This window comes from Cololabis saira, chromosome 23 (genome assembly GCF_033807715.1).
Source record: "Cololabis saira isolate AMF1-May2022 chromosome 23, fColSai1.1, whole genome shotgun sequence".
Lineage (NCBI taxonomy): Eukaryota > Metazoa > Chordata > Actinopteri > Beloniformes > Belonidae > Cololabis > Cololabis saira.
In genome coordinates this window covers 8,315,078-8,341,775 of record NC_084609.1, presented here as the reverse complement: position 1 = coordinate 8,341,775, position 26,698 = coordinate 8,315,078, and the positions used below count along the sequence as shown (strand labels likewise).

At 41.3% G+C, this 26,698-nt stretch overlaps 2 protein-coding genes across 2 annotated transcripts; one reads left to right on the top strand and one right to left on the bottom strand.

Moving 5' to 3' along the window:
• Nucleotides 1-468: 468 nt before the first annotated feature.
• On the top strand, nucleotides 469-6,928 carry opn1sw1 (opsin 1 (cone pigments), short-wave-sensitive 1). Its single transcript, XM_061714953.1, has 5 exons — nucleotides 469-958; nucleotides 1,973-2,141; nucleotides 3,957-4,122; nucleotides 5,372-5,611; nucleotides 6,669-6,928. Exons 1-5 carry the CDS (start codon nucleotides 619-621, stop codon nucleotides 6,759-6,761), a joined length of 1,008 nt encoding a protein of 335 aa, XP_061570937.1. The 5' UTR covers nucleotides 469-618; the 3' UTR covers nucleotides 6,762-6,928.
• A 3,286-nt stretch (nucleotides 6,929-10,214) lies between these two features.
• Nucleotides 10,215-21,385, bottom strand: calua (calumenin a). Its single transcript, XM_061714179.1, has 7 exons — nucleotides 21,252-21,385; nucleotides 18,674-18,915; nucleotides 16,537-16,730; nucleotides 14,886-15,049; nucleotides 14,707-14,767; nucleotides 10,643-10,842; nucleotides 10,215-10,541 (listed from the first exon to the last, which is right to left on the bottom strand). The coding sequence occupies exons 2-7, from the start codon at nucleotides 18,892-18,894 to the stop codon at nucleotides 10,437-10,439; spliced, it is 945 nt and encodes a 314-aa protein (XP_061570163.1). The 5' UTR covers nucleotides 18,895-18,915; nucleotides 21,252-21,385; the 3' UTR covers nucleotides 10,215-10,436.
• Nucleotides 21,386-26,698: the final 5,313 nt, after the last annotated feature.

The window sequence follows — 26,698 nt, the reverse complement described above, 5'->3', positions numbered from 1 at the left end:
GTTCAGCCCAAAGAATATCAATTTGAAGCCTCGAAATGCTCATTTTAGGCAACAAATTGAGCATTTTGAGGCCTAAAATCAGTTTTTGCAAGCTTTTAAAATGGTTGAAAAGTTTGCAAAAACTAATTTTAGGGCTCAAATTTGTAATGTTTAACCAGGAAATACAAATGTGAGGTCTTGGGATGCTAAATAATGCTAATTTCAGCCCAGGAAACCCCAAAAAAGCTTATTTAAGGTCACAAATGTTTATTCGTGGGCTGAAATGCAAATTCTTTGCTAGAAAACACTAATTAGAGTCGTTTATCTTTTCCTGAAAACTGTCGCCCGTGTTCGTTTCTCCTGCAAACGTTCAGCCTGACCTCCGCCTCCAGACCCCTAAACGGGCCTAGAGCGGGTGGAGTTGAGCATGAATGTAAAAATAAAGCTGGTGTGTAAACGCCGGGGCTGATGTGATCGCGGATCCGCCGTAAGCAGATTAAAGTGTCATAAGCAAATGTTCTTAATCCGTAAAGTTCGGAAAAAGCCGGGCGGCTTATCCCCGGGTGTAAGGGGTTTAGGGGCGTTTATAAAGCGGCGGCGGGCCGGCGGACCGCCACACCGCTCAGGCTCAGGCTCGCCATGGGGAAGCACTTCCACCTGTACGAGAACGTCTCCAAGGTGAGCCCCTTCGAGGGGCCACAGTACTACCTGGCCCCCATCTGGGCCTTCTACCTGCAGGCCGCCTTTATGGGCTTTGTGTTTGTGGTGGGCGCGCCGCTCAACTTCGTGGTGCTGCTCGCCACCGCCAAGTACAAGAAGCTGCGGGCGCCGCTCAACTACATCCTGGTCAACATCTCCTTCGGTGGCTTCATCTTCGCCTCCTTCTCCGTGAGCCAGGTGTTCTTGTCGTCGCTGCGCGGCTACTACTTCCTGGGCCACACCATGTGCGCTGCCGAGTCGGCGGTGGGATCCATAGCAGGTGAGAGTCGGGGACTTTAAAACTTTAGGGTTTAGGGTTGCCAACCGTCCCCTTGAAAAACGGAATCGTCCCGTATTTAGAAACTAAAGTTCGCGTCCCGTATTGAGCTGAAAAGTACGGAAGAGTATTAGGGCCATGCAGGAGAAAAAATACTTGAGAAGGGAAGATTTTTTTTTTAATGTGCACTTTGAGAAAAAAGTCGAAATGTCGAGATTAATGTTGAAATACAATTTTGAGAATAAAGTCGAAATTTCGTGAATAAAGTTGAAATTTCAAGAATAAAGTTGAAATACATTTCAACTTTTTTCTCGAAATTGTACTTTATTATTCACATTATTAACATAATTAACACATTAACATTATTATTAACATTATTCTATAACATTATTCTCGACATTTCAACTTTTTTCTCAACATTTTGACTTTTTTCTCGACATTTCAACTTTTTTCTCGAAGTGCATAATGAAAAAAAAAAAATCTTCCCCCTCTACAATATTATTTTTATTTTTCTCCTGCCTGGCCCTAATACTCTTGCGTATGTTCTGCTTGCTTTCTGTTGTTTTATATTAATTTATACAATTTTAAGTTAGGCAGGACAGGTTTCTGTTGAAGAAAGATACTTATTATATTCAGTTGATTTTTATCATTTGTATTAAAAGGGAATTGCTGGATAATAATTTGTTTTCCATGCGTTCATGGCATTCAAAAATATGGATCTCGTTTAAAAAAATAATATATATATATATATATATATATATATATATTAAAAATTCATATATAGCCTATATATATATATATATATATATATATATGCCTTAGGTTTTTACCAACATGGTATTAACCATTAATATATATTGCAGACAAAATTCAATTCAATTCAGGTTCGAGTCAAATACTTAAAAAATAATTTCACTCACAAAAAAAGTGGCTAAAAAAAAGTTGGCCACCCTAGTGCCGGGGGATTGGGTGGGTGGGGGTGCACCCACGGGTGCTGACGGGTCTCTCTCCCCCCAGGGCTGGTGACGGGCTGGTCGCTCGCCGTCCTCTCCTTCGAGCGCTACATCGTCATCTGCAAGCCGTTTGGATCCTTCAAGTTCAGCAACAACCACGCGCTGGGCGCCGTGGGCTTCACCTGGTTCATGGGGGTCGGCTGCGCCATCCCGCCCTTCTTCGGCTGGAGCAGGTGGGGGACCACTCACCCATACCCAGTACACGAGTTGTAAAAAAAAAATCAGGGGGGATGGTGGATTTTATCATATGGGGACAGATAATTTGTGCTGATTACAAATAATATAATATATTACAAATAATAGCAGTGACCAAAACACCTGCAGAAATACTGCAGGAATGACATAGCAGCAGTTAAATGCAGCCTTCTTGCTTTAAATATCCACTGGGCTTACATCAAATACATCAAAACACAACAATAAAAACAGTTTTCTGAACTTATCAATATGACTATGTCCTTCACAGGATAAGTAACATGGATCACTGCAAAAACTCAAAATCTTAACAAGAATATTTGTCTTATTTCTAGTTAAAATGTCTCATTTTGGTAAAAGAAATCTCATTACACTTAAAACAAGACTCATCACTGGAAAAAACAATTTTTACCAGTTTAAAGTAGATTTTCACTTGAAATAAGTAGAAAAATCTGCCAGTGGAACAAGATTTCTTTGCTATAATAAGAAGATACATCTGGCAGATTTTCCTACTTATTTCAAGTGAAAATTGTCAAATAAGTTCTTTTTCTGGTGTTATTTTTCTGGTGATGACTCTAAATGTTGAAATAGCAGTAAAACCACATTCATTGATGAAATGACATAAGGGATGAAAAGGGGGGATGGCAGTTTTACAGGGGGGTGATTTTGACCGTTTTTATTTCAGGGGGGATGCCAACCCCCCCTCAACCCCCCTCAACTCCAGTACTGCCCATACCTGGATTTAAAAATACATCCAGGTCCAGTATCTTACATTTTAAGACAGATTTACGCGAAAAATCCGAAATATCTACCTGTCAACCACTTACAAACTACAATTATGTGCTCATAGCCTGATAGGACGACCTTTGACCCTGAAATGCTGTGGACATTCCTATGTGTTTAATTCCTGTAATATTTATTTTTATTTTGTAATTCTTTAGCCTTTATTTAACCAGGTTAGTCCCATTGAGATCGGGGGTCTCTTTTACAAGGGAGCAGCAACATAGTTACAGAATTAAAAGATAAAAAGCACGGTTTGGTATCTACATTTGTGAATGAAGAACTTTCCAAATAACACCAACAAAGTCCAAATTCTTGTCTTCAACAAAAACACAAAATATAACCGTCTTCACTGTTAAATGTACATTGAAAAATAGATTCAAACAAACAAGGCACATAATAGTCGTATCAGAATTACAAACTTTTGCCTTGGGTTGAGCAACATCAGTATTACAAAATATACACTGAGAATCTAATTATTGTACAACATAAAATACAAATAAAATAAGAAGTAAATAAAAAATAACTCACAAGGGCCATCTCATATTAAATCATATCTTTCAAGTAAAGAAAACAGTTTAAGGGCTTTCTTTTCTTTAACAACACTCAAGGACTTACTCAAGAGCTTTAGCTCATTTCTCCAATGGGTCAAACACGGTTTGGTCTTAAAATATCTACATTTGTGAAGGAAGAACTTTCCCAATAACACCAAATTATTAAGGACGAAGTCCAAATTCTTGTGCTCAACAAAAACACCAAATATAACTGTCTACACTGTTAAATGTAGCTCAATGTCCTTGGACTGTAGCAGCTCAGCATCTCACTCCAGAAATATTGCACTGAATCACAATGAAAGAAAAGATGTTGCAAAGTTTCAATTTCCCTTTCACAAAAAAAACACAATTATTCAATTCAAAATTAAATTGTAATCTTAAAAACTCATTTGTTGGGTAAATTTCATTAGGAATGTTGAAGGGAGACCTGACAGGTGTGGTCATGGTTGTGTCCGTCTGCAGGTACATCCCCGAGGGCCTGGGCTGCTCCTGCGGGCCCGACTGGTACACCAAGTGCGTGGAGTACAGCTGTGAGAGCTACACCTGGTTCCTGATGGTCACCTGCTTCATCATGCCCCTCACCATCATCATCTTCTCCTACTCCCAACTACTGAGCGCGCTCAGAGCCGTGAGTACCCCGAGATTCAAAAACCAATACGAGTACGTCACGATGCTGATCGCTGAGTACTGAGTTTCTGGGACGCACACGACTGCGTCCCTTTAGAATCTAATTCAAACCAGATCCTCAGGACACCTGCTTATCAAATGTTGGAGAACTTCCACTGGACTCTGTTTGACCGGCGCTCCTTACTTCCGGAAGTAAATAAAATAAAAACTTTTTGGAGCCAAATAAATATTTAAACAACATTTAATTATTATTGACAGTCACCCACAGACTGAAATAACACCTTTTAATAATTATTTGCATCTCACATGTACGGGAGAGTATTAGGGCCATGCAGGAGAAAAAAATATTTGAGAGAAGTCGAAATGTTGAGTCAAAATTTGAGAAAAAAGTCAAAATGTCGAGAAAAAAGTTGAAATGTCGAGATTAATGTTAGAATACAATTTCAAGAATAAAGTCAAAATTTCGTGAATAAAGTTGAAATTTCGCCTTTTTTCCTCACCATTTCAACTTTATTCACAAAATTTTGACTCAACATTTCAACTTTTTTCTCGACATTTTCGACTTTTTTCCTCAACATTTCGACTTTTTACAAAATTTTGACTTCTTTCTCAACATTTCAACTTTTTCTCGAAATTGTAATTCAACATTAATCTCGACATTTCGACTTTTTCCTCTACATTTTTCTCAAAATTTTGACTTTATTCACAAAATTTTGACTTTTTTCTCGACATTTTGGACTTTTTTCTCGACATTTCGACTTTTTTTCCTCGACATTTCAACTTTATTCACAAAATTTTAACTTTTTTCTCAACATTGACTTTTCACAAAAATTTGACTTCTTTCTGAACATTTCAACTTTTTTCTCGAAATTGTAATTCAACATTAATCTCGACATTTTCAACTTTTTCCTCTACATTTTTCTCAAAATTTCGACTTTATTCACAAAATTTTTACTTTTTTCTCAACATTTCAACTTTTAACTTGAAATTGTACTTCAACATTAATCTCGACATTTCTACTTTTTTCTCGACATTTCGACTTTTTTCTCAAAGTGCATAATGAAAAAAAAAAAATCTTCCTCCTCTCAAATATTTTTATTTTTCTCCTGACTGGCCCTAATACTCTTCCGTATACATGTTTTTTTGTTTTTTTTTTTACTTTTAATCTCTTGATTTGATGGAGGCCCTAACGCCCCCTACTGGCCGCCCCCCCTGACCCCCACTGACCCTCCGGTCCGTCGTCTCCCCAGGTTGCCGCCCAGCAGGCCGAGTCGGCCTCCACGCAGAAGGCGGAGAAGGAAGTGTCCCGGATGATCGTGGTGATGGTGGGCTCCTTCATCACCTGCTACGGGCCCTACGCCATCACGGCGCTCTACTTCGCCTACTCCACTGAAGAGAACAAGGACTACCGGCTCGTCACCATCCCCGCGTTCTTCTCCAAGAGCTCCTGCGTCTACAACCCGCTCATCTACGTCTTCATGAACAAACAGGTGAGTCTGGGCCGGGACCAGGACCCGGTTAGGACTCCCGAGTCCCAACCATAATTTCAGAATTTATTAAAGGATAGCCCCGTGAGATGTGCCATCTCATTTTCAAGGGGGTCCCAAGAAAACATACAACATTACAATACATCACATTACAGTATAGCCATACACAGAGCTGGGTAGAGTAGCCAAAAATTGTACTCAAGTAAAAGTACTGTTACTTCAGAATAATATGACTCAAGTAGAAGTAAAAAGAAGTCATCCAAATAATTACTTGAGTAAAAGTAAAAACGTACTTGGTGAAAAAACTACTCAAGTACTGAGTAACTGTTGAGTAACGTCTGATTTATTTTTTTTTAAACAACCATTCAAACAGACAAAAGTACAAAATAAGAATCTTTAGGCAAATTAAATCAATATAAGAATAAAATAAATTAATAAAAAATAGCTTAAATTAAAATGAGCTTAAAGTAAATGAAAGTACTTTAATAAATAATAAAATAAATAAAATAACAGAATAAAAAAATTAATTTAGCACAAGTAGCACAAAATTTCAAGCCTTTGTATTTTTCTTTTTTAACCAGAACTATGAACTCATAGAAACTCTGTGTGTTTGAGTCTGTGTAAATGTGACAAAACATGCAAAAACTAACATTTTTCCCAAAGAATCACCCAGTGACGTCATGAGATTGACACGTACGCGGATAAAAGGGATAAAAGAAAAGTAACAGCTCAATGTAGCCTAATGTAGCGGAGTAAGAGTAACAGTTTCTTCTTCACAAATCTACTCAAGTAAAAGTACAAAGTATAGTGATTCAAAACTACTCCTAAAAGTACAAAATGTCCCAAAGTACTAAAAAACACTAGAACTATAATTAAAATCACTCAACTTAAATAAACAGAACCCCGTCAATATGTTGTCCATGTAAGAATATTTTCAAATGTACAAAAACAGACATTATTAAATAGAATAACCAAATAAAATGTGCTGGCAGCAGTAGTCTACTCTAGTCTGTTAACATAATATTATTTACCTGACCCCTGTGTTCTCCTCCTTCTCCAGTTCAACAGCTGCATCATGGAGATGGTGTTTGGGAAGCAGATGGAGGAAGCATCCGAAGTGTCTTCAAAGACTGAGGTGTCCACGGCGTCTTAGTGTCTGGACCGCAGACAGAACCGAACTCTGCCGGACATTTGGGACGTTTCAAGGTCCCGGATGGACATGTAAATACAGTTTATATCGTTTAAAGTTTGTTTATTTTATTGTAGAACTGTTTAGATTGAAAAGCAACGACAAAAAAGCAAATAAAAATATCTTGAATACCTCGTCTGTCGGTCCTCAGTTCTGTCGGGTTCTGATCCTAAATGTCTCCCCGATCGATCGTTATTGATGAGCAGATAATGATCGATATATCAACATGAGTGGTGGGTCCAGATCTAGACCTGCAGGTCCTCTAGAGACCACTAGGGTCCAGATCCAGACCTGCAGGTCCTCTACAGACCACTAGGGTCCAGATCCAGACCTGCAGGTCCTCTACAGACCACTAGGGTCCAGATCCAGACCTGCAGGTCCTCTACAGACCACTAGGGTCCAGATCCAGACCTGCAGGTCCTCTACAGACCACTAGGGTCCAGATCCAGACCTGCAGGTCCTCTACAGACCACTAGAGTCCAGATCCAGACCTGCAGGTCCTCTACAGACCACTAGAGTCCAGATCCAGACCTGCAGGTCCTCTACAGACCACTAGGGTCCAGATCCAGACCTGCAGTTCCTCTACAGACCACTAGGGTCCAGATCCAGACCTGCAGGTCCTCTACAGACCACTAGGGTCCAGATCCAGACCTGCAGGTCCTCTACAGACCACTAGGGTCCAAATGCTGAAAAGTGGGAGATTTTTTGATTGATATCTTTTATCTCAAACACAAGCACAACAAAACCAACAAATAAAAACGGCAAAAAAAATAATAAAAAAAGAACAATAAAATAACCTAATAATAATAAGTGTACCTTCGTAAACAAATTAGATGAGAATTAATGAATAAAAATAAATACCAAAAGTGCTGCTGAGCAGGATCCAAAGATGAGAATATGAATGTGACAAACCTGAGCAGAAACCTGGAGGGAGGAAACAGTCCAGACCAGCAGGGAGGAAGAGAAAGACAAGACCAGATATACAGAAGCCTTAACGAGACACAGGTGCAAACAATCAGGGCAGATGGGAACCAGGGAAGTCAAGACAGAACTGAAACACAAAATAAAACAAGCGGTGCGTCCGAAATGCCATACTAAACAGTTTATACTAAAAAGTATACTTAAGTTCGGCACACTTTTGAGTAAATATCAGTAGTGTGCATTAATTCGGACGTATTATTAAGAGCGCACACGTCACTTCCTGCCGTTGGGAGGAAGTGACGTGTAGCAGTAGCAGTAGCAGCACCGCTCCGCTATTTCCCGTTTATCCTGGCCTAAACAAGATGACATTATATATTATTATATACGAATATTATAATATTAATATTATATAATAATATTATTATACTTATAATTATACTTATGACATATACGCAGCACTTAGCAACCAAACGCAGCTGAATTGCATTGTGGGAAGTTTCTGCTTAGCTAGTGTCCATCAATCCACACTAATACATTTCTCGGGAATGAGTATGGATAGAGCTACTATTGTGTAAGTACTAATGTTTCGGACGCACTAAAAAATCTTGCATACTCATTTTGCATACTCATTAGGGTGGAAGTATGCAATTTCGGACTCAGCCACGAACTAAATAACCAAACTGTGACACGAAGAGTAGAAGTAATAAACTTGTTTAATCCTAACCCTAGTCATATATATATATATATATAAAGAGAGAGAGAGATATATACATACATACACATACATACATACATACATACATACATACATACATACACACACACACACACACACACACACACACACACACACACACACACACACACACACACACACACACACACACACACACACACACACACACACACACACACACACACACACACACACACACACACACACATACATACACACTTACATCCTGGTTATCCTCACAGCTGACTCAAATGAATCATCTACAGCCAGTATATATATATATATATATATGTAGAGAGAGAGAGAGAGAGCGAGAGAGAGAGTGAGAGATACATACACACACATGTATATGTGTGTGTGTGTGTGTGTGTGTGTGTGTATATATAATATACTGTATTTTCTGGACTATAAGCTGCTACTTTTTTCATAGGTTTTCAACCATGCGGCTTATACAAAGTTGCAGCTATTCTGTGGATTTTTCTTCCACCGCTCGGGGCGCTCTAACCGGAATTAGAATCAAAACTAAGACCCCGTCCACACGTAGCCGGGTATTTTTAAAAACGAATATTTCCCCCCTCCGTTTATAAAAAAATTTGCATCCACATTACATCGTTTTTAAAAAAAAACCCTTCCACACGTAACCGAAGATCTGCGTTTTCGACCACATTCATAAGCATTCCAAACCTGTAGATCATCTGCGGCTCCCGGGGAAGCTGCGCCTCCGCGGAGCCCGCAGAGCCGCTGAGCCGCTCTGCGGGCTCCGCGGCTCTGCGGCTCTGCGGGCGGGCTCTACACCGTAGGGTGCGCGTCGCCGCGTACCCTACGGTGTAGGCTCTGTGTCGGTGTAACGCAGTAAGTGGTGGTCAAGACCATTTATTTAATAAATAGCTTGGAGAACAGATGCTGGATCATCTGTTCTGTAGTGAACAAAAGTCGCACGTCAGAGCAGATTTGTTGTTGTTTTGGAGCATAATGTGATGTTCGAAAACGCAAAACTCCGGTTGTCTTTGTCTACACGCATCTACATAAACGGAGTTTTCAAAAATCTTCACTTTGCCCGGAGTTTTTTTAAACCTTCGTTTATTTGCGTTTTCGTGTGGATGACAGGTCCAAACGTAGGAAAATATCTCCGGTTTAGCAGATATCCGCAGATATCCGGCTACGTGTGGACGGGGTCTAAGACAAAATAAATGCAAAGAAGAATACGCTACTTCTTCTTTAGCAGATAGAAGTAGAAGCAGATTTCAAACAGATAAATAGATTAATAAATACCGGTTATTTTCTCTTGGTTCTGTCCTGTTTTAATCAGCAAAGTTTCTGCTGTGTTTAAAGACACTGTTAGGAAAGGATCTATTTAGGTACAAACATGTACATCATTTACAGTTCAAAATCCTTCTGTACATGTAATAAATATCTAATCTAACAACATAAATATCTGCGGCTTGCAAATCTTTTTTTTTTTTAAATAGAGCGAATGCGGCTTGTATGCAGGTGCGGTTTATAGTCCAGAATATATCGTATTTTCTGGACTATAAGCCGCACCTGCATATAAGACAAACACAAACACAAACACATACACATACACACTTACATCCTGGTTATTCTCATAGCTGACTCAAATTAATCATCTACAGCCAGTATATTTACACCATATATCAGCATGCTGCCCCCTAGAGGCCGGTGGAGGTCGACGGTTTGTGTCTGTGTGACGTTGGAACTTTCACGGTCGAAAAAGAAGATAAAAATCACAACAAACCAGGTTTTAAAAGCTCTTCTGGAGTTTATTGTCTCTTTACACGAGTGACAAACATCAACCTCACGGTGAACAGAGGTGAAATAAATACATGGTAAAAAAAGAGTGATGGCAAAACCAGAGGAACGACGGTGACGGGTGGAGGAGGTTAAACGTCTAAAACCTTCTCTGTGACCTAAAAAGTGACGAAACTCTTCTTCTTCTTCTGTGGGACAAATAAAAAACAGGTCTAGAACTCGTCGTGCCGTAGTAAAGCCTCGCCGAAGTCGGTCACCTGACTCCCCACGAACAGGTCGTACTTGTCCAGGATCTCCTGCTTGCTCAGCTTCCCGTCCTGAAACAAGGACAGAGGACAGAGACGGGTCAGGTACGGCGGCGTTGCTGGGGCGTTGCCCGGGCGTTGCCCGGGCGTTGCCAGGGGCGACGACACCTCACCTTGTCGGTGTCCGACTCGAACAGCAGGTGCTTGGACTCGGCCTCGGCGTGGTCGTAGTCCGACGGCAGGATCCAGTCCAGCGTCTCCTCCTTGTCCATCTTGCCGTCGCCGTTCTTGTCCCGGAACTCTGCGAACTGCTGGCGCTCCGTGGCGACCCACTCGGGCTCCTCCTCCCCGTCCTCCGGCTGGAACATGTCTCCTGGGGACCGGAGGGGGACGAGAGGACGCTGGTTCAGGTCTACAGACCGGTGGACTCGGTAGGGAACCGGGGGGAACCTGAGGGAACCGGCCGGCTCACTAACAATACCCCCTTTTCCACCAAACCGGTTTCAGAGCTGGTTCTGGTTCACAACTCGTTCAACTAGGAACCAGCTGAGAACCAGTTTGTTTTTCCACAGCTCGGGTGCTAAGAGGAGCCACGTCACTACGTCACGGCAAACGTCAGTTACGTCGCTGCGTTTGCGTGAAAGTTGAGCAACAAGGTATCTGCTCTAATAGGACTAGTGGTGGGGGAAAAAATCGATATTGCAATATATTGTTGCCCTCTCTGTCCCAATAAATAATCGATAAACTGACAGGAAATATCGATATTTTATTACAACACACATAATGGATTTACGCGGTTGTCACCGCACTATTGTTCATGCACTTCAATTTGTCCAGCTGTACAGTGTTTACATTTACAAGCCTAGGAGGCAGTGAGGTACTATACAAATGCACTTTCTTTGGACATTGTATGAAATTTTGGCGTTGAATAAAGGCATACAGACGTTTTCCTTTTTATGGGTATTTTTTCTTTTTCAGTCACATATATCGCGATATATCGTTGATTAAATTTCTTACAATATATCGAATATCGTAGATATCGTGCATCGTGATATTATCGTTACGAGTTACCCGTATCGTCCCACCCCTAAATAGGACTTGGTCCACGTAGCTCCTCCGTGGACACATCTCTAAAAGACAGGTTGTCTCCTCCTCAGACCCATGATGCTTTGCTGCATCCAGATTCATTCTTATTAGAAAACGTCTCCGTCTCCCAGTCTTGCTATTGCCGTTGGTCTTAATAACTCCGCAAACTCCGTTCCCTCCGCAAAGAGTTGGTGCTACCTTGGAACCGGTTTTCTTGCCCGGAACCAGTTCTTTGTCAGTGGAAACAGAAACCCGGTTCCAAACTCAGCACTGGCCCAGAACCAGAACCGGTTTGGTGGAAAAGGGGTAAAGGGGTACCCGGTCGGACCAAAGGTCCAAACACTCAGAGGTGACGTACAACGACGGACCACAACCACTCAGAGGAAGAGAGACACGTGAACGCTGCCGGTCTTCAGGGGGAACTTTAACCTCTACTTCAAAGAAGGTACGAATCCTCCCGCTGCACAACGGAGCCACCGACTTGGTGTCATATATATCGGAACTATCGTTGCCACAGCAACGTGGAATGTTTTGAGTGGCAGTTCGTGTGTTGTTGCCTTGGTTACGGAGACGCTCTTCTTCTGCCGATTCGTTAGATGTCTTGTGCTCGTTAATAAATAAATAAATAAATACTACGACCGGAGATCAACAGTTAACGTAAAATATTAATATTAATATTAACGTGAAATAGCGTCGACTTGGCGTCTGGGGGGTCGGCTCGGTACCCGAACCAAGATCCGGAGATCAGGCTGGTCGCCGTGGCGACGAAGCTCGAAACTGGACTTATGGAGGATGGAGGGATGGAAGATGGAATAATGGAGGGACGGATGGATGGTTGGATGGAGGGATGGAGGATGAAAGGATGGAGGGATGGAAGGATGGAGGATGAAAGGATGGAGGGATGGAGGGATGGAAGGATGGAAGGATGGAGGATGAAAGGATGGAGGGATGGAGGATGAAAGGATGGAGGGATGGAGGAAGAAAGGATGGAGGGATGGAGGATGAAAGGATGGAGGATGAAAGAATGGAGGGATGGAAGGATGGAGGATGGAAGGATGGAGGGATGGAGGGATGGAGGGATGGAAGGATGGAGGGATGGAAGGATGGAGGATGGAAGGATGGAGGGATGGAGGGATGGAGGATGAAAGGATGGAGGGATGGAGGGATGGAGGATGAAAGGATGGAGGATGAAAGGATGGAGGATGGAAGGATGGAGGATGGAAGGATGGAGGATGAAAGGATGGAGGGATGGAGGATGAAAGGATGGAGGATGGAAGGATGGAGGATGGAAGGATGGAGGGATGGAGGATGAAAGGATGGAGGATGGAAGGATGGAGGATGAAAGGATGGAGGGATGGAGGATGAAAGGATGGAGGATGGAAGGATGGAGGATGGAAGGATGGAGGGATGGAAGGATGGAGGATGGAAGGATGGAGGGATGGAAGGATGGAGGGATGGAGGATGAAAGGATGGAGGGATGGAAGGATGGAGGATGAAAGGATGGAGGGATGGAAGGATGGAGGATGAAAGAATGGAGGGATGGAAGGATGGAGGGATGGAAGGATGGAGGGATGGAGGATGAAATGATGGAAGGATGGAGGATGAAAGAATGGAGGGATGGAAGGATGGAGGATGAAAGGATGGAGGGATGGAAGGATGGAGGGATGGAGGATGAAAGGATGGAGGGATGGAAGGATGGAGGATGAAAGGATGGAGGGATGGAAGGATGGAGGATGAAAGAATGGAGGGATGGAAGGATGGAGGGATGGAAGGATGGAGGGATGGAGGATGAAATGATGGAGGGATGGATGGATGGAGGATGGAAGGATGGAGGATGGAAGGATGGAGGATGGAGGATGGAAGGATGAAAGAATGGAGGGATGGAAGGATGGAGGGATGGAGGATGAAAGGATGGAGGGATGGAAGGATGGAGGGATGGAGGATGAAAGGATGGAGGGATGGAAGGATGGAGGGATGGAAGGATGGAGGGATGGAGGATGAAAGGATGGAGGGATGGAAGGATGGAGGATGGAAGGATGGAGGATGGAAGGATGGAGGATGGAGGATGGAAGGATGGAGGGATGGAAGGATGGAGGATGAAAGGATGGAGGGATTGAGGATGAAAGGATGGAGGATGGAAGGATGGAGGATGAAAGAATGGAGGGATGGAAGGATGGAGGATGGAAGGATGGAGGATGAAAGGATGGAGGATGGAGGATGAAAGGATGGAGGGATGGAAGGATGGAGGATGAAAGAATGGAGGGATGGAAGGATGGAGGGATGGAAGGATGGAGGGATGGAGGATGAAATGATGGAGGGATGGAAGGATGGAGGATGGAAGGATGGAGGATGGAGGATGAAAGAATGGAGGGGTGGAAGGATGGAGGATGGAGGATGAAAGGATGGAGGGATGGAAGGATGGAGGGATGGAGGATGAAAGGATGGAGGGATGGAGGATGGAAGGATGAAAGGATGGAGGGATGGAAGGATGGAGGATGGAAGGATGGAGGATGGAGGATGGAAGGATGGAGGGTGAAAGGATGGAGGGATGGAAGGATGGAAGGATGGAGGATGAAAGGATGGAGGGATGGAAGGATGAAAGAATGGAGGGATGGAAGGATGGAGGGATGGAAGGATGGAGGGATGGAGGATGAAATGATGGAGGGATGGAAGGATGGAAGGATGGAGGATGAAAGGATGGAGGGATGGAAGGATGAAAGAATGGAGGGATGGAAGGATGGAGGGATGGAAGGATGGAGGGATGGAGGATGAAATGATGGAGGGATGGAAGGATGGAAGGATGGAGGATGAAAGGATGGAGGGATGGAAGGATGAAAGAATGGAAGGATGGAGGGATGGAAGGATGGAAGGATGGAGGATGGAGGATGAAGGATGGAGGAAGAAAGGATGGAAGGATGGAGGATGGAAGGATGGAGGATGGAAGGATGGAGGATGGAAGGATGGAGGATGGAAGGATGGAGGATGGAGGATGGAGGATGGAGGATGGAGGATGGAAGGATGGAGGATGGAAGGATGGAGGATGGAAGGATGGAGGATGGAAGGATGGAGGATGGAGGATGGAGGATGGAGGATGGAAGGATGGAGGATGGAGCGATGGAGACGGGTCGTCCTCCAGGTCCGGTCCACTCACCAATATATTCCTGCAGGTCGATGAATCCGTCCCCGTTCTTGTCGATGTCCTCCATCGTCTCCTGCCCGGAAACAGACTAGTCAGGTAAACAGAACCGCTCCAGAACCGGGCCAGACCTGGCGGTACCAGAACCGAGCCCGGCGGTACCAGAACCAGGCCGGTACCGACGTCAGCCTCACCTGCACCACGATGTCCCTCATGTGCTCGTGGTCCTCCGGGTGCAGGAACGCAGCGAACTCCTGCTTGTCGGCGATCAGGTCCCGGTCGGCGTCGGCGGCCCGGAACCGGCGCTCGTCCCGGGTCATCATCTGGGTGTAGTTGTACTCCGAGTCCGCCGGGTCGTCTGGGGGGGGATCGGAGAGACGGTGGTTACCACGGCAACCCAACCCAGCCCGGACCGGATCAGAGAGAGGTTGGTTTTATGCAGGATCCCCATTAGCATTAGCATTAGCATTAGCAACAGCGTTAGCTATTCTTCCTGGGGTCCGACATACACACAACACACAAATGAACACATATACATGAATACATTATACATGACAAACTAAACAATAATAGACACAACTCCCTTATTCACAAACAACACAGAGGAAAACTAAATCAATCAGTGCGTTTACATGGGAAGTTTAATTCCTCTTTAATTCAGAATTAATCTTAAATCCGATTTAAAATGAGTAAAAATTACCATGTAAACACCTAATTCCGAATGAAAATGGCCATTCCGAATTAAACTTAATTCCGAAGTAAGTGGCTGGTTTATTCAGATTTTAAATCCGAATAGAATAATTCCGCGATCATGTTTACACTCATTCAGCTTTGAATTAATTCCGGTCTTTCTGCGCTGCTCGTTCCCTCGCCCGTCTGTCTCCATGACGCTTATATTCCTGCTGGGCTTGTTTTCCAAACAAAGTTTCAAGATTGCAGCACGCAGTAAACAGTGGTCAAGAGCAGAGACCATTTATTTAATAAATAGCTTGGAGGACCTGGAAATAATTAAAAGAACAGATAGCAGGAAACATAAAAATTGTGAGCTTTTCAAAGTTGTAGCGGCTAAGTTTGTTTTTCTTCCGGTAGACGTAACTTCCGGTCCGCCCCCCTATCCAATCAGAACCTTCCCAACTCCCAGACCTTAAGAGGAATTGGATAAAGCCGATCAAACGTGTTTTCCATGTAAACCTCAATTCGGAATTACTATTTCCATGTAAACTCGAAGGAAAATAGTTTAATTCGGAACAATTAATTCCGAATTAAAAAACATCATGTAACCGTGGCCATTCTCAGACATAAAAGCATAGAAATGAAATCAAATAAAACACCTTCATAAACAATACCTGCCTGAAATGACCTTATCTTAGAATTCTTGACCACTTTTCACCTTTATTCTGATGGTGTTTCCACTACCTGTAATTCTATTCAACCTTCATTCTGTTCCTTTCAAAGGTCAAACCATAATTCATTAAATTTTAAAAGATATTGTTTCAACTGAATCTTAAACCAATCTTTGCTACCTACATGAGAAAAATGAACTTAAATTAATACTTAGAATTGATACTTAGAACAAAACAATATTGATTTTGTTTTGCCAACATTAAGAATTAATTTATTATAATATTCAGCTACTACATTTAATTCCTCCTGCAATATGTCATTCAATTCACCTATTAAAGGAGCAGTAGCGTAAATTGTAGAATCATCCGCGTAAATGTTAGATTTCTTTAAAACAAAGGGCAATTCATTAATAAATTTAGAGAATAATAATGGTCCTAAACAGCTCCCCTGTGGAACTCCACATGTGACACCTCTCATTTTTGGCCCGGCCCGAGAGCTCACCCAGGTAGCTGCCGTACGTCACGTTGCGGTACTCGGCCCAGGTGACCCGGCCGTCCTGGTCCAGGTCGAAGTCGGCCCACTGCCGCTCCACGCTATCGGACACGTGCTTCTTCTGGGCCCGACGGATCCAAGCTGTGATCTCGGCCTCCGACACCCAGCCGTCGCCGTCGCCGTCCATTTTATCCACGATGATGCTGACGAGACGGAAAAGAACGTTCACCAGACAGATGACACAAATACACACATATGTATATATACATATTTATGTATACAGGTATATATATATATATCATTTTTTGAGATATGATATTTGAGTTTTCTTAAGCTGTAAACCATGATCAGCAATATTAAAATAATAAAAGGCTTGCAATATTTCAGTTGATTTGTAATGAATCCAGAAAGTATGACATTTTTGCATTACAGATAATAAAGGACTTTATCACAATATTCTAATTTTCTGAGACAGTCCTGTATCTATAAGGCTATTATTGGCTTGCTGCCGACTTATGTTTCCTCCCTCCTTGCTTGGCCTGCTAGTTTACACGACACTCGATCCACTGACTAACTTACACTACAGGTCCCCCGAGTCTATACTGAGCTTCTTAGATCTGCTTTTAGCTTTTCTGCACCATCCACCTGGAACTCATTACAAAACACAAAAATTAATTCACTAGTGTCTTTTGGTCATTTTAAATCCCTTTTAAATCTTTTAAGCACTGTTTGTATCTGTTTTAATTGATTTTATTGTTACATTATTTATTAATTGTAACTTCATATTTGTTTAATTGACTGCTCTTTTGTTGTTCTGTTTTTGTTGTTTTTTTTGTTTTTACTTTTGTATGCCCGACGTCATTGTAAATGAGGGGTCGGCCTCAATGATTTTCGAGTTTAAATAAAGATATATATATATACATACATGTATATGTATATATATATATATACTGATATATATATATATATATATATATATATATATATATATATATATGCGTACATACGTACGTATGTATGTATGTATGTATGTATGTATGTATGTATGTATGTATGTATGTATGTATGTATGTATGTATGTATGTATGTATGTATGTATGTATGTATGTATGTATGTATGTATGTATAACTGTTTAAGTTTTAAAGAGAAATCCAGGCCAACCATTTTCCACAAACTGAACTAAAAGTAAATGTCAGGTTTGCATTATGCATCTTCAGTTTCATACAAGTACAAATATTTTGCCACAAACTGAATAGTTTCTCTCATGTATGATTTTACTTTTTTCTTTTCCAGAAATTTAACAACTAAAATTAAATAAAAGTAAATAAATACATACAATTTTACATCATAAAAAAGATTGATTCATGCTCACTTTATGAGGAGATTTATTTTTGTTACGAAGGTTATTTTGGTAATTCAGGGTTCATTATTTTATAAATATATTCTTTATATTCTGATGTAAATCAGGGACTATAATGACACTAGTCAGTTTATCTGTAGTGATTAGTCTGTTTTAGATTGGGCGGAGTGATATGCCACAGTACGGCACTAGGTGCTGTGTTGATGTTCTAAAATCCTACACTGTTGAGGGACATTAAAGTACACTGGAACTCAGCAGAAGTTGTCCCCATGTTTATCCTACTCACGACCCGAAAAAGGTTTAATTTAATAAGGTAAGGCTTAACTCTACACCAGCCTTACATAAATAAAAGTTCAGAGCTCAAAACCCTGCAAGAGTCCCGTGATCGGGACCAAAACGGTACTAGTTTCTTCTGAGCGGAGTAAGATTTTGGTCCGCGGGTCGAGGCGCGGTCGGATGCGCGTTACTAGTCAACACAATATAATAATATTAATAACCCAATATCCCAATTTCGTGGCACGATATATTGTTACACCCCTAATATATATATATATATATATATATATATATATATATATATATATATATACACACACACTCACACACACGTACACATACACACATTTACATATCCATATACGCATATGCCCTGTACTTTAAGATGTGCAATGATAACATTCTATTCCTACTGCTGATGTCAAGGGTGTCGAATAACCACAGGGATTGAAACATCAAGTCCTACTAGCTCTACTACCAACCTAAACATATACGACCCCTGATCTCACCTGAGTCTCCTCTTGCTCTCCTCCGGCGCCAGCTGCTCGAAGGCCTTGGCGTCGTCCTGGCCCAGGAAGGCCTCGTGGTCGTACTCGAAGTTCGTGTCGTCGTCGTGCTGCAGCTGGCTCAGCGGCGGGTCCTCCTGGACCCGGGTCTTCCTCTCCGTGGGCTTGCTGCTGCCGCCAGACACGATGCAGAGGACGGCCAGCGCCAGCGCCGGACGGATCATCCTGTCTGGGTTCGGGTCCACCTGGGTACGAGTCCAGACTGTCCCGTCAGTGGACCTCTGTGGACCACTCTGGACTACAGGTCTACAGGGGTCCAAAGGGGTCTACAGGTGGTCTACAGGTCGTCAACAGTGGTCCACAGGTGGTCAACAGTGGTCCAAAATGGTCTACAGGTGGTCAACAGTGGTCCAAAATGGTCTACAGGTGGTCAACAGTGGTCTACAGTGGTCAACAGTGGTCCAAAATGGTCTACAGGTGGTCAACAGTGGTCTACAGTGGTCAACAGTGGTCCAAAATGGTCTACAGGTGGTCAACAGTGGTCTACAGTGGTCAACAGTGGTCCAAAATGGTCTACAGATGGTCAACAGTGGTCCAAAATGGTCTACAGGTGCTCCACAGTTGGACTAAAACTTTCTTCAGCTAAACAGCTCCAAGACTGAGGCCATCCTAGTTGGTACTCCGCACCAGGTCCGCACTTCCACCATAACCAGTATCACCTTCTCTGATCAAAACATTCCACTACTTCCAGTGATCACCAACCCTGGGGTAAAAATGGACCCCCATCTCACATACGAGGCCCACATTCAACAACTCTGTAAAACCTCGTACTATCACCTCAAGAACATCGCCAAACTCTGTCCTTCACTCACCAAGGCAGATGCTGAAAGGTTGGTCCATGCTTTTGTTTTCTCCTACTGCAATGCACTCATCGGGAATTCTAGCAAAAGCACTCAAGAGCTCCAATACATCCAGAACAGCGCTGCTAGAATCCTAATGAGGGTGCGAAAATACAGTCATATCACTCCCATTCTCAAAACCCTCCACTGGCTCCCTGTATCACTCCGGATTCAGTACAAGGTCTCTCTCCTCACCCACCGATGTGTGGAACCCGACTTGGAATCCCTCCTCCAACTACCTCCTAAAAACCCAACAAACTAAACTCCGCACAATGGGTGATCGAGCCTTCAGTTTTACTGCACCTCGCCTATAGTCCTCCCACACCACCTGAGGGCCTTGCAGACTGTGGACGCTTTTAAACGGGGCCTTTTTAAAAAAGACTTCCTGGTGATTTTATTCATAGTTGATTTGAACTTGTAGCACTTTGAGATTTGTTTTTAATGAAAAGTGCGCTAGAAATAAAATGTATTATTATTATTATTACTACAGTGGACTACAAGGGTCCACAGTGGTCTACAGTGGTCTACAGGTGGTCAACAGTGGTCCATAGGTGGTCTACAGTGGTCGAAAGGGGTCCACAGGTGGTCTACAGTCAGTACTCAAGTTTTTAAAAAAAGATCAGGGGGATGGTGGATTTTATCATATGGGGACAGATAATTTGTGCTGATTACAAATAATATTATATATTACAAATAATAGCACTGACCAAAACACCTGCAGAAATACTGCAGGAATGACATAGCAGCAGTTAAATGCAGCCTTCTGTAAGCTTTAAATATCCACTGGGCTTACATCAAATGCATCAAAACACAACAATAAAAACAGTTTTCCAAACTTATCAATATGACTCTGTCCTTCACTGGATAAGAAAAATGGATCACTGCAAAAACTCAAAATCTTATCAAGAATATTTGTCTTGGAAAAACAACAATTTCACCGTTTTCAAGTAGATTTTCACTTAAAATAACTAGAAAAATCTGCCAGTGGAACAAGATTTTTTTGCTTGTAACGAGAAGATAAATCTTGTCCCACTGGCAGATTTTCCTACTTATTTCAAGTGAAAATTTACTTGAAACAAGTGAAAATTATTTTTCTGGTGTTATTTTTCTGGTGATGACTCTAAATGTTGAAATAGCAGTAAAACCACATTCATTGATGAAATGACATAAGGGATGGAAAGGGGGGATGGCAGTTTTACAGGGGGGATGATTGAACCGTTTTTATTTCAGGGGGGGATGCCATCCCTCCTCATCCCCCCTCAACTCCAGTACTGTCCACAGTGGTCCAAAGTGGTCTACAGGTGGTCTAAAGTTGGTCTACAGCGGTCTACATGTGGTCTAAAGTTGGTCTACAGTGGTCTACAGATGGACTACAAGGGTCCACTGTGGTCCACAGTGGTCCAAAGTGGTCTACAGGTGGTCTAAAGTTGGTCCACAGTGGTCCAAAGTGGTCTACAGGTGGTCTAAAGTTGGTCCACAGTGGTCCAAAGTGGTCTACAGGTGGTCTAAAGTTGGTCCACAGTTTATCTACAGGTGGACTACAAGGGTCCACTGTGGTCCACAGTGGACTATAGTGGACTACAGTGGTCCAGAGTGGTCCATAGGTAGGTGGACTACAGAGGTCTACAGGGGTTCAGGAATTAAAACTCTGAGTTTCTCAACACTGCAAAAGCAAGATTTACCTAATTCACACGCAGCTGGTCCTGGTCCTGACTGGTCCTGGTCCTGATCTCAGTCCTGGTCCTGATCCTGGTCCTGCTGCCTGACTTTAACCCAGAACTTCTGCGACCATCACAGACTCCTCCAGACCCATGAAATCCCGTTTCCAGTCACTCCAGCCAATCACGTGCCCCGGGGAACTCTTCCCGCGCTCTGATTGGTCCGCCTCCCCCGCAGAGCCGGCCCTCCCGGTGACGTCAGAGGGCCCGGTCATCGCACTGGCCGCTGATTGGTCGCCGGCAGCGCCGCAGCCAATCAGCGCGCAGCGCTGACTCCACCGCTGCTCCGTGCCACGTCTCCAAACATATGTCTCCAAACGCAGGAAATCACCACGAGAAACACACGCAACTCTGCTTAAGTTGATGAAACCTTTTAACTGATCATCTCCGATTAAAACCTTCATTTATGTTTGTCAAGTTATGCGAAAATATATGAAAATATCGAGCAGTTTGTCAAGTTTGGGCAGAGTTGTGGTCAGAAAAAACGCATAACTTGGACGTAAAACACCCAAAAGTCGAAGCTCGCGCTTTTATCCTGCGTGTTTTTGTTGTTTTTATTGAACACTGAAACCCACCAGGGTGGATTTTATTTACAACACAACTTTTTTCACGGTTTTTATGACTCATTTCACAAAAATGAAGCTGCTGTCTACTGGGACGCACTGCGCATGCGCCGTACTGCTCACCCCTGACATACGTACAGGACTGTCTCAGAAAATTAGAATATTGTGATAAAGTCCTTTATTTTCTGTAATGCAAAAATGTCATACATTCTGGATTCATTACAAATCAACTGAAATATTGCAAGCCTTTTATTATTTTAATATTGTCGATCATGGCTTACAGCTTAAGAAAACTCAAATATCCTATCTCAAAAAATTTGAATATTCTGGGAATCTTAATCTTAAACTGTAAGCCATAATCAGCAATATTAAAATAATAAAAGGCTTGCAATATTTCAGTTGATTTGTAATGAATCCAGAATGTATGACATTTTTGTTTTTTTAATTGCATTACAGAAAATAAAGAACTTGATCACAATATTCTAGTTTTCTGAGACAGTCCTGTATGGCTTTATTTGACTTCATGGTCGATATTTACTTTTATTTACTTATATTTTCATTTTTTTCTGCATGCTTCCTTTTTTGTTCGACTACTTGATTTTTATTTCGTTCAGCAAAGTAAAAATTTCACCTTTAAATCTTTATTTTTATTTATTTATTAAAAAAGGACCTGGATCCTGCAGGTAATCATAAGTACCACCCTCAATGAACCCAGAGGATTTAAGGGTGTAAATTGCTGCTAATCACCGGTCCAGTGATTAAATGATCATCAGCAGGTGTGTGAACACAATGCCAAGAGGGAAAGACATAAGCAACCATGTTAGATGTTAAAGTTCACGACAGCTGGATAATTATTATTATTAATTATTATTATATACACTTTATTAATCCCCCTGGGGGTAGTCAGGACTCTTCACCTCCGTAATTACTCCTCAGAGAAGATGAGAAGACGCTTGTTTGGACGGGTTTTCAACAGAAACACTAAAAACAACTACCGAAGGTCAGAAACCTGCATCTGAACCGACCAGCAGACTTCTGGGACAACAAAGGTTCGGTTGTGTGACCTTCGTGTCCAGAACCCCGTTAGGACAGATCCAAACACACGTTCCACTGTCAGGCACGGCGGAGGAGGGGTGGTGGTCTGGACCTGACGAGTCATGTGACCGGGCCAGACCTCCAACTGAAATGGTGTTTCAGAATCTTTATAGACGTTAACAAATGTCTTAAAACCTGAATGAGCTGTGAAGAACAATGAACCAGGTTCAAGTCTTCGAGAACCGGGACGATGAAGTATTACAATAAAAATATTAATAATTATTATTATTACTACGATCATAATTAGTATAGTAATTATTATAATTATAGTCATAAGAATAATTATCATAATCATAATTATTTGTATTATTATTATAATAATAATAATCACCAGCATTATTATTATAGTAATTATTATAATAATAACAATTATAACAACAATATTAATAATAATCATTATTATGATTACTACGATCATAATTAGTATAGTAATTATTATAATTATAGTAATAATAATAATGATCATAACCATAATTGTTTTTATAATTATAATAACAATCATCATCATTATTATTCTAGTAATTATAACAATAATTATTATAATATAAATTATAATTATAATAATCACCATTATAAGTATAATAATAATTATAATATTAATAATCATTATAATAACAATAATTATTATTGTTATTATAATGAAAATAATTACAATTACAATCATAATTATTATTCGAACAATAATAATTATAGCTAGAATAATAATAATAATTATAATTATTATAATTGTTATAATAATAAAATGTTAAATGTTATTCATCTCATTTAGATTTATTTTATTTGTCTAGTAGGGAGATTTGTCTTCATTTGTCTAATTCTATTATGTTTTTACAGACACATAAAGCTGGTTTAAAAGCAGGTTACAAACTTTTCCACGACTGTTTTTACGAACACAATAAAGTGAAAAACTAATTTACCTTGTGTACATGTACACGTTTACACTTATTCGTTATAACTTTTAAAGAACAAGAGTCTCTTGTTCATCTCCTCAAGCTCCAACGTGTTTTCGTTGGACGTTTATCTCGACCGGAGCCTGAAAGCAGCGTGAGGTCAAGTGATAAAACAAGGACGTTTTATCCTCCATTTGTGGATTAGATAAACTGTTGAGCAGATGCAGTTAAAGGTTAAAGCAGAATCTGTAAATATGTTTATTCTTGCTTTAAGGTCAGAGGAGGCTGGAACGGTCCGGGGGCAGGGTTGCCAGATCTGGGACAAATACAAGCTACTGGGACAAATACAGACCACAGATGAGTCAGACACAGTTTAAGCTTTAATTAATTTTTTTTGTTGTGATCAAATGTTTTTATTTCTATTTCAGTCTTTTTTATTATAAACGGTGGCATCCACAATGATGTCAAACAAACATTATACACATATTTTCACCCCCTTCCAAACCCACCCCTCGGACCTAAGCATTCGATGAAAACAATTAATAATTAATAATAAGGAGAAAAAAAAAGAAAAAAAAAGGCAAAATAAAACAAAGGCGAAACATAAAAATATCAAAAACTGGACAAGGATAGCTGCAACAAGGTAGTCTATATCAATTTTAAATAAATCTTTCAAGTTTAGCTTTAATTTGATCTGCTGCCATTTACCAAAATAAAATATTTTGTTCTTTTGCATTATGGATTCGGTCTGTAGATATTTCCAGATAGATAATATCAAGAAAAGTCAAATACCAATTGGAGATGTTAAGCGTGTGTGGTGGTTTCCATCTTACTGCAATAATTTGTTTTTGACATAGTGAAGCATTAATTGTGCATAAATTATTTAAAATAAGTGTTTGAGGGGTTTACTGGAATATTCAGTACTGTTATCGAGGATAATGCAGTTGCAACCTGTTTCCAGTTTAAGCTTTAATAAAGACAAAACTTCTGGTTCCAGTTTGTGATAATGCCCGTTTATCGGGACGGTTTAGCAGAACGACCAGAACCTTCCACCCTGGAGAGTAAACGGGCGCCGGAGGCGTTCAGGCCTCCTAGCGGCCGCTGGTCGGGTCTCTGCACTCACTAACAGATTATATAATAATATGTATTAATTCTTTAGTTATTTCCTTTCCAGAAGCATTTTAAGGTCTTTTTGACCTCCGGCTGGAGGAAACACTTGACTCTATCGCATCCCGGCGCCAGTAAACCACAACAATAAAGATAAATATAACGAGCAGTAAAAACATCTCTGTTGATTCACGTCAACACGAATGACCTACAAGTGCAAAGGTGAGTTAAGTTAAGTTAATCGTCCTCCGAAGACGTCACTGCTGCATCACAGCGAGGTTGCAGCTCTGCAGACTCCATGAGAGCACATGTTAACCCAATGCCAACGGGGAACAACATCAGCATTGTTCTCAGAGAAGCAGTTGTTGCCACCGTCTAAAACAAACTCCCGTTTTGGCCGGGAAACTACCGTATTTCACCCCTCTTTCCCGCCGTCCTCCCGTATTAGTATTTACCCGTAATTTCCCGCTTTATAATATAATAATTTTTAAACAGCATTCCTGAGCCTCTCCAAACTGTAAACAATCTCGGAACAAATCAGAGATGGACGGGAGAGAAGATATTTCTGCTAAAAAAGCAAAGACTTTATCTATCTCTATCTTTATTCTATCTCTAAAATCGAGATAGTAAATGTACTAAACATGCGTCTGTGTCATCAGTCATGAAGGCCAGAGCCACATGAGTGATAATGACAGATTAAAAGAAAATGTAAATGTTACTTGAAGACAATCAATGTGTATATAAACTGAAAATATTTAAAATAAATAAATGTGCTTTAATTCCCTTTTGGGTTTTCATTTAGATTCCATTTCATTTAGACTTTTCTCCCACTAGGGGAGTTTTTACCTGCCATTGTTTGTGTAATAATTGCTCGGGGGTCATGTTCTTGTCTCTGGAAAGCGCCTAGAGACAACTTTTGTTGTATTAGACGCTATAAAAATAAAATTGAATTGAATTGAATTGAATTCCATTATAGGAATTACAAACATAGGAATGTCCACAGCATTTCAGTGTCAACAAAGGTCACTATCAGATTCTGAGCTACATTGTAGTTTGTAAGTGATTGACAGGTAGTTATTTTAGATTTCTTGTAAATCTGTCTTAAAATGTAATAATGGACCTGCGTTGGGCTGGTGGGCCAGGGGGGGGAAGATTTCCTTTATTTTTAAATCCAAAACTAGACAGGTATGATCTAAAAGATCATAACATTTCTATGTTTTATTTTCAGGGTAAGAAACATCTGTTGCTAGATTGTCTGATGGGTGAGGTAGCCCAGACTAAATGTAGCATTTTCTTTGTTCTGCAGCAATATTGCTGCAATAAAGCATTTGAAATACACTTTAAACATTCTTGTTTTGCTAGTATCATTCTGCTTGAAATTATGGGAAAAGGCATAATTTAGTGCCAGGCATGTGCACCCCCTCTGATCTGAGATGCAGCCCTAGTCATCATTTTCTAGAACCGGCCCTGATGCAGGCGTATGAATTGGTTGCGCATTATTTATAAAACCCTTCTGGGATTGGTCCCTGCTTACCTATGTACATATCTCCATAGAAGCCAAAGCCGTTACGGCCTGGGCTCACACGATGCTTAGCACTTTATTGTTCCACGTGTTCGCACTGAGCTGGGAAAAAGAGCTTTTAAATTCGCTGCTTTGCTTGGAACACCTTTCAGAAAGACTTAAAACTGACCGACCTGATATCCTTCAATGACTTTGGTTCAATCCTGAAGGACCTAGAGCGTGAAAGCATTAGTG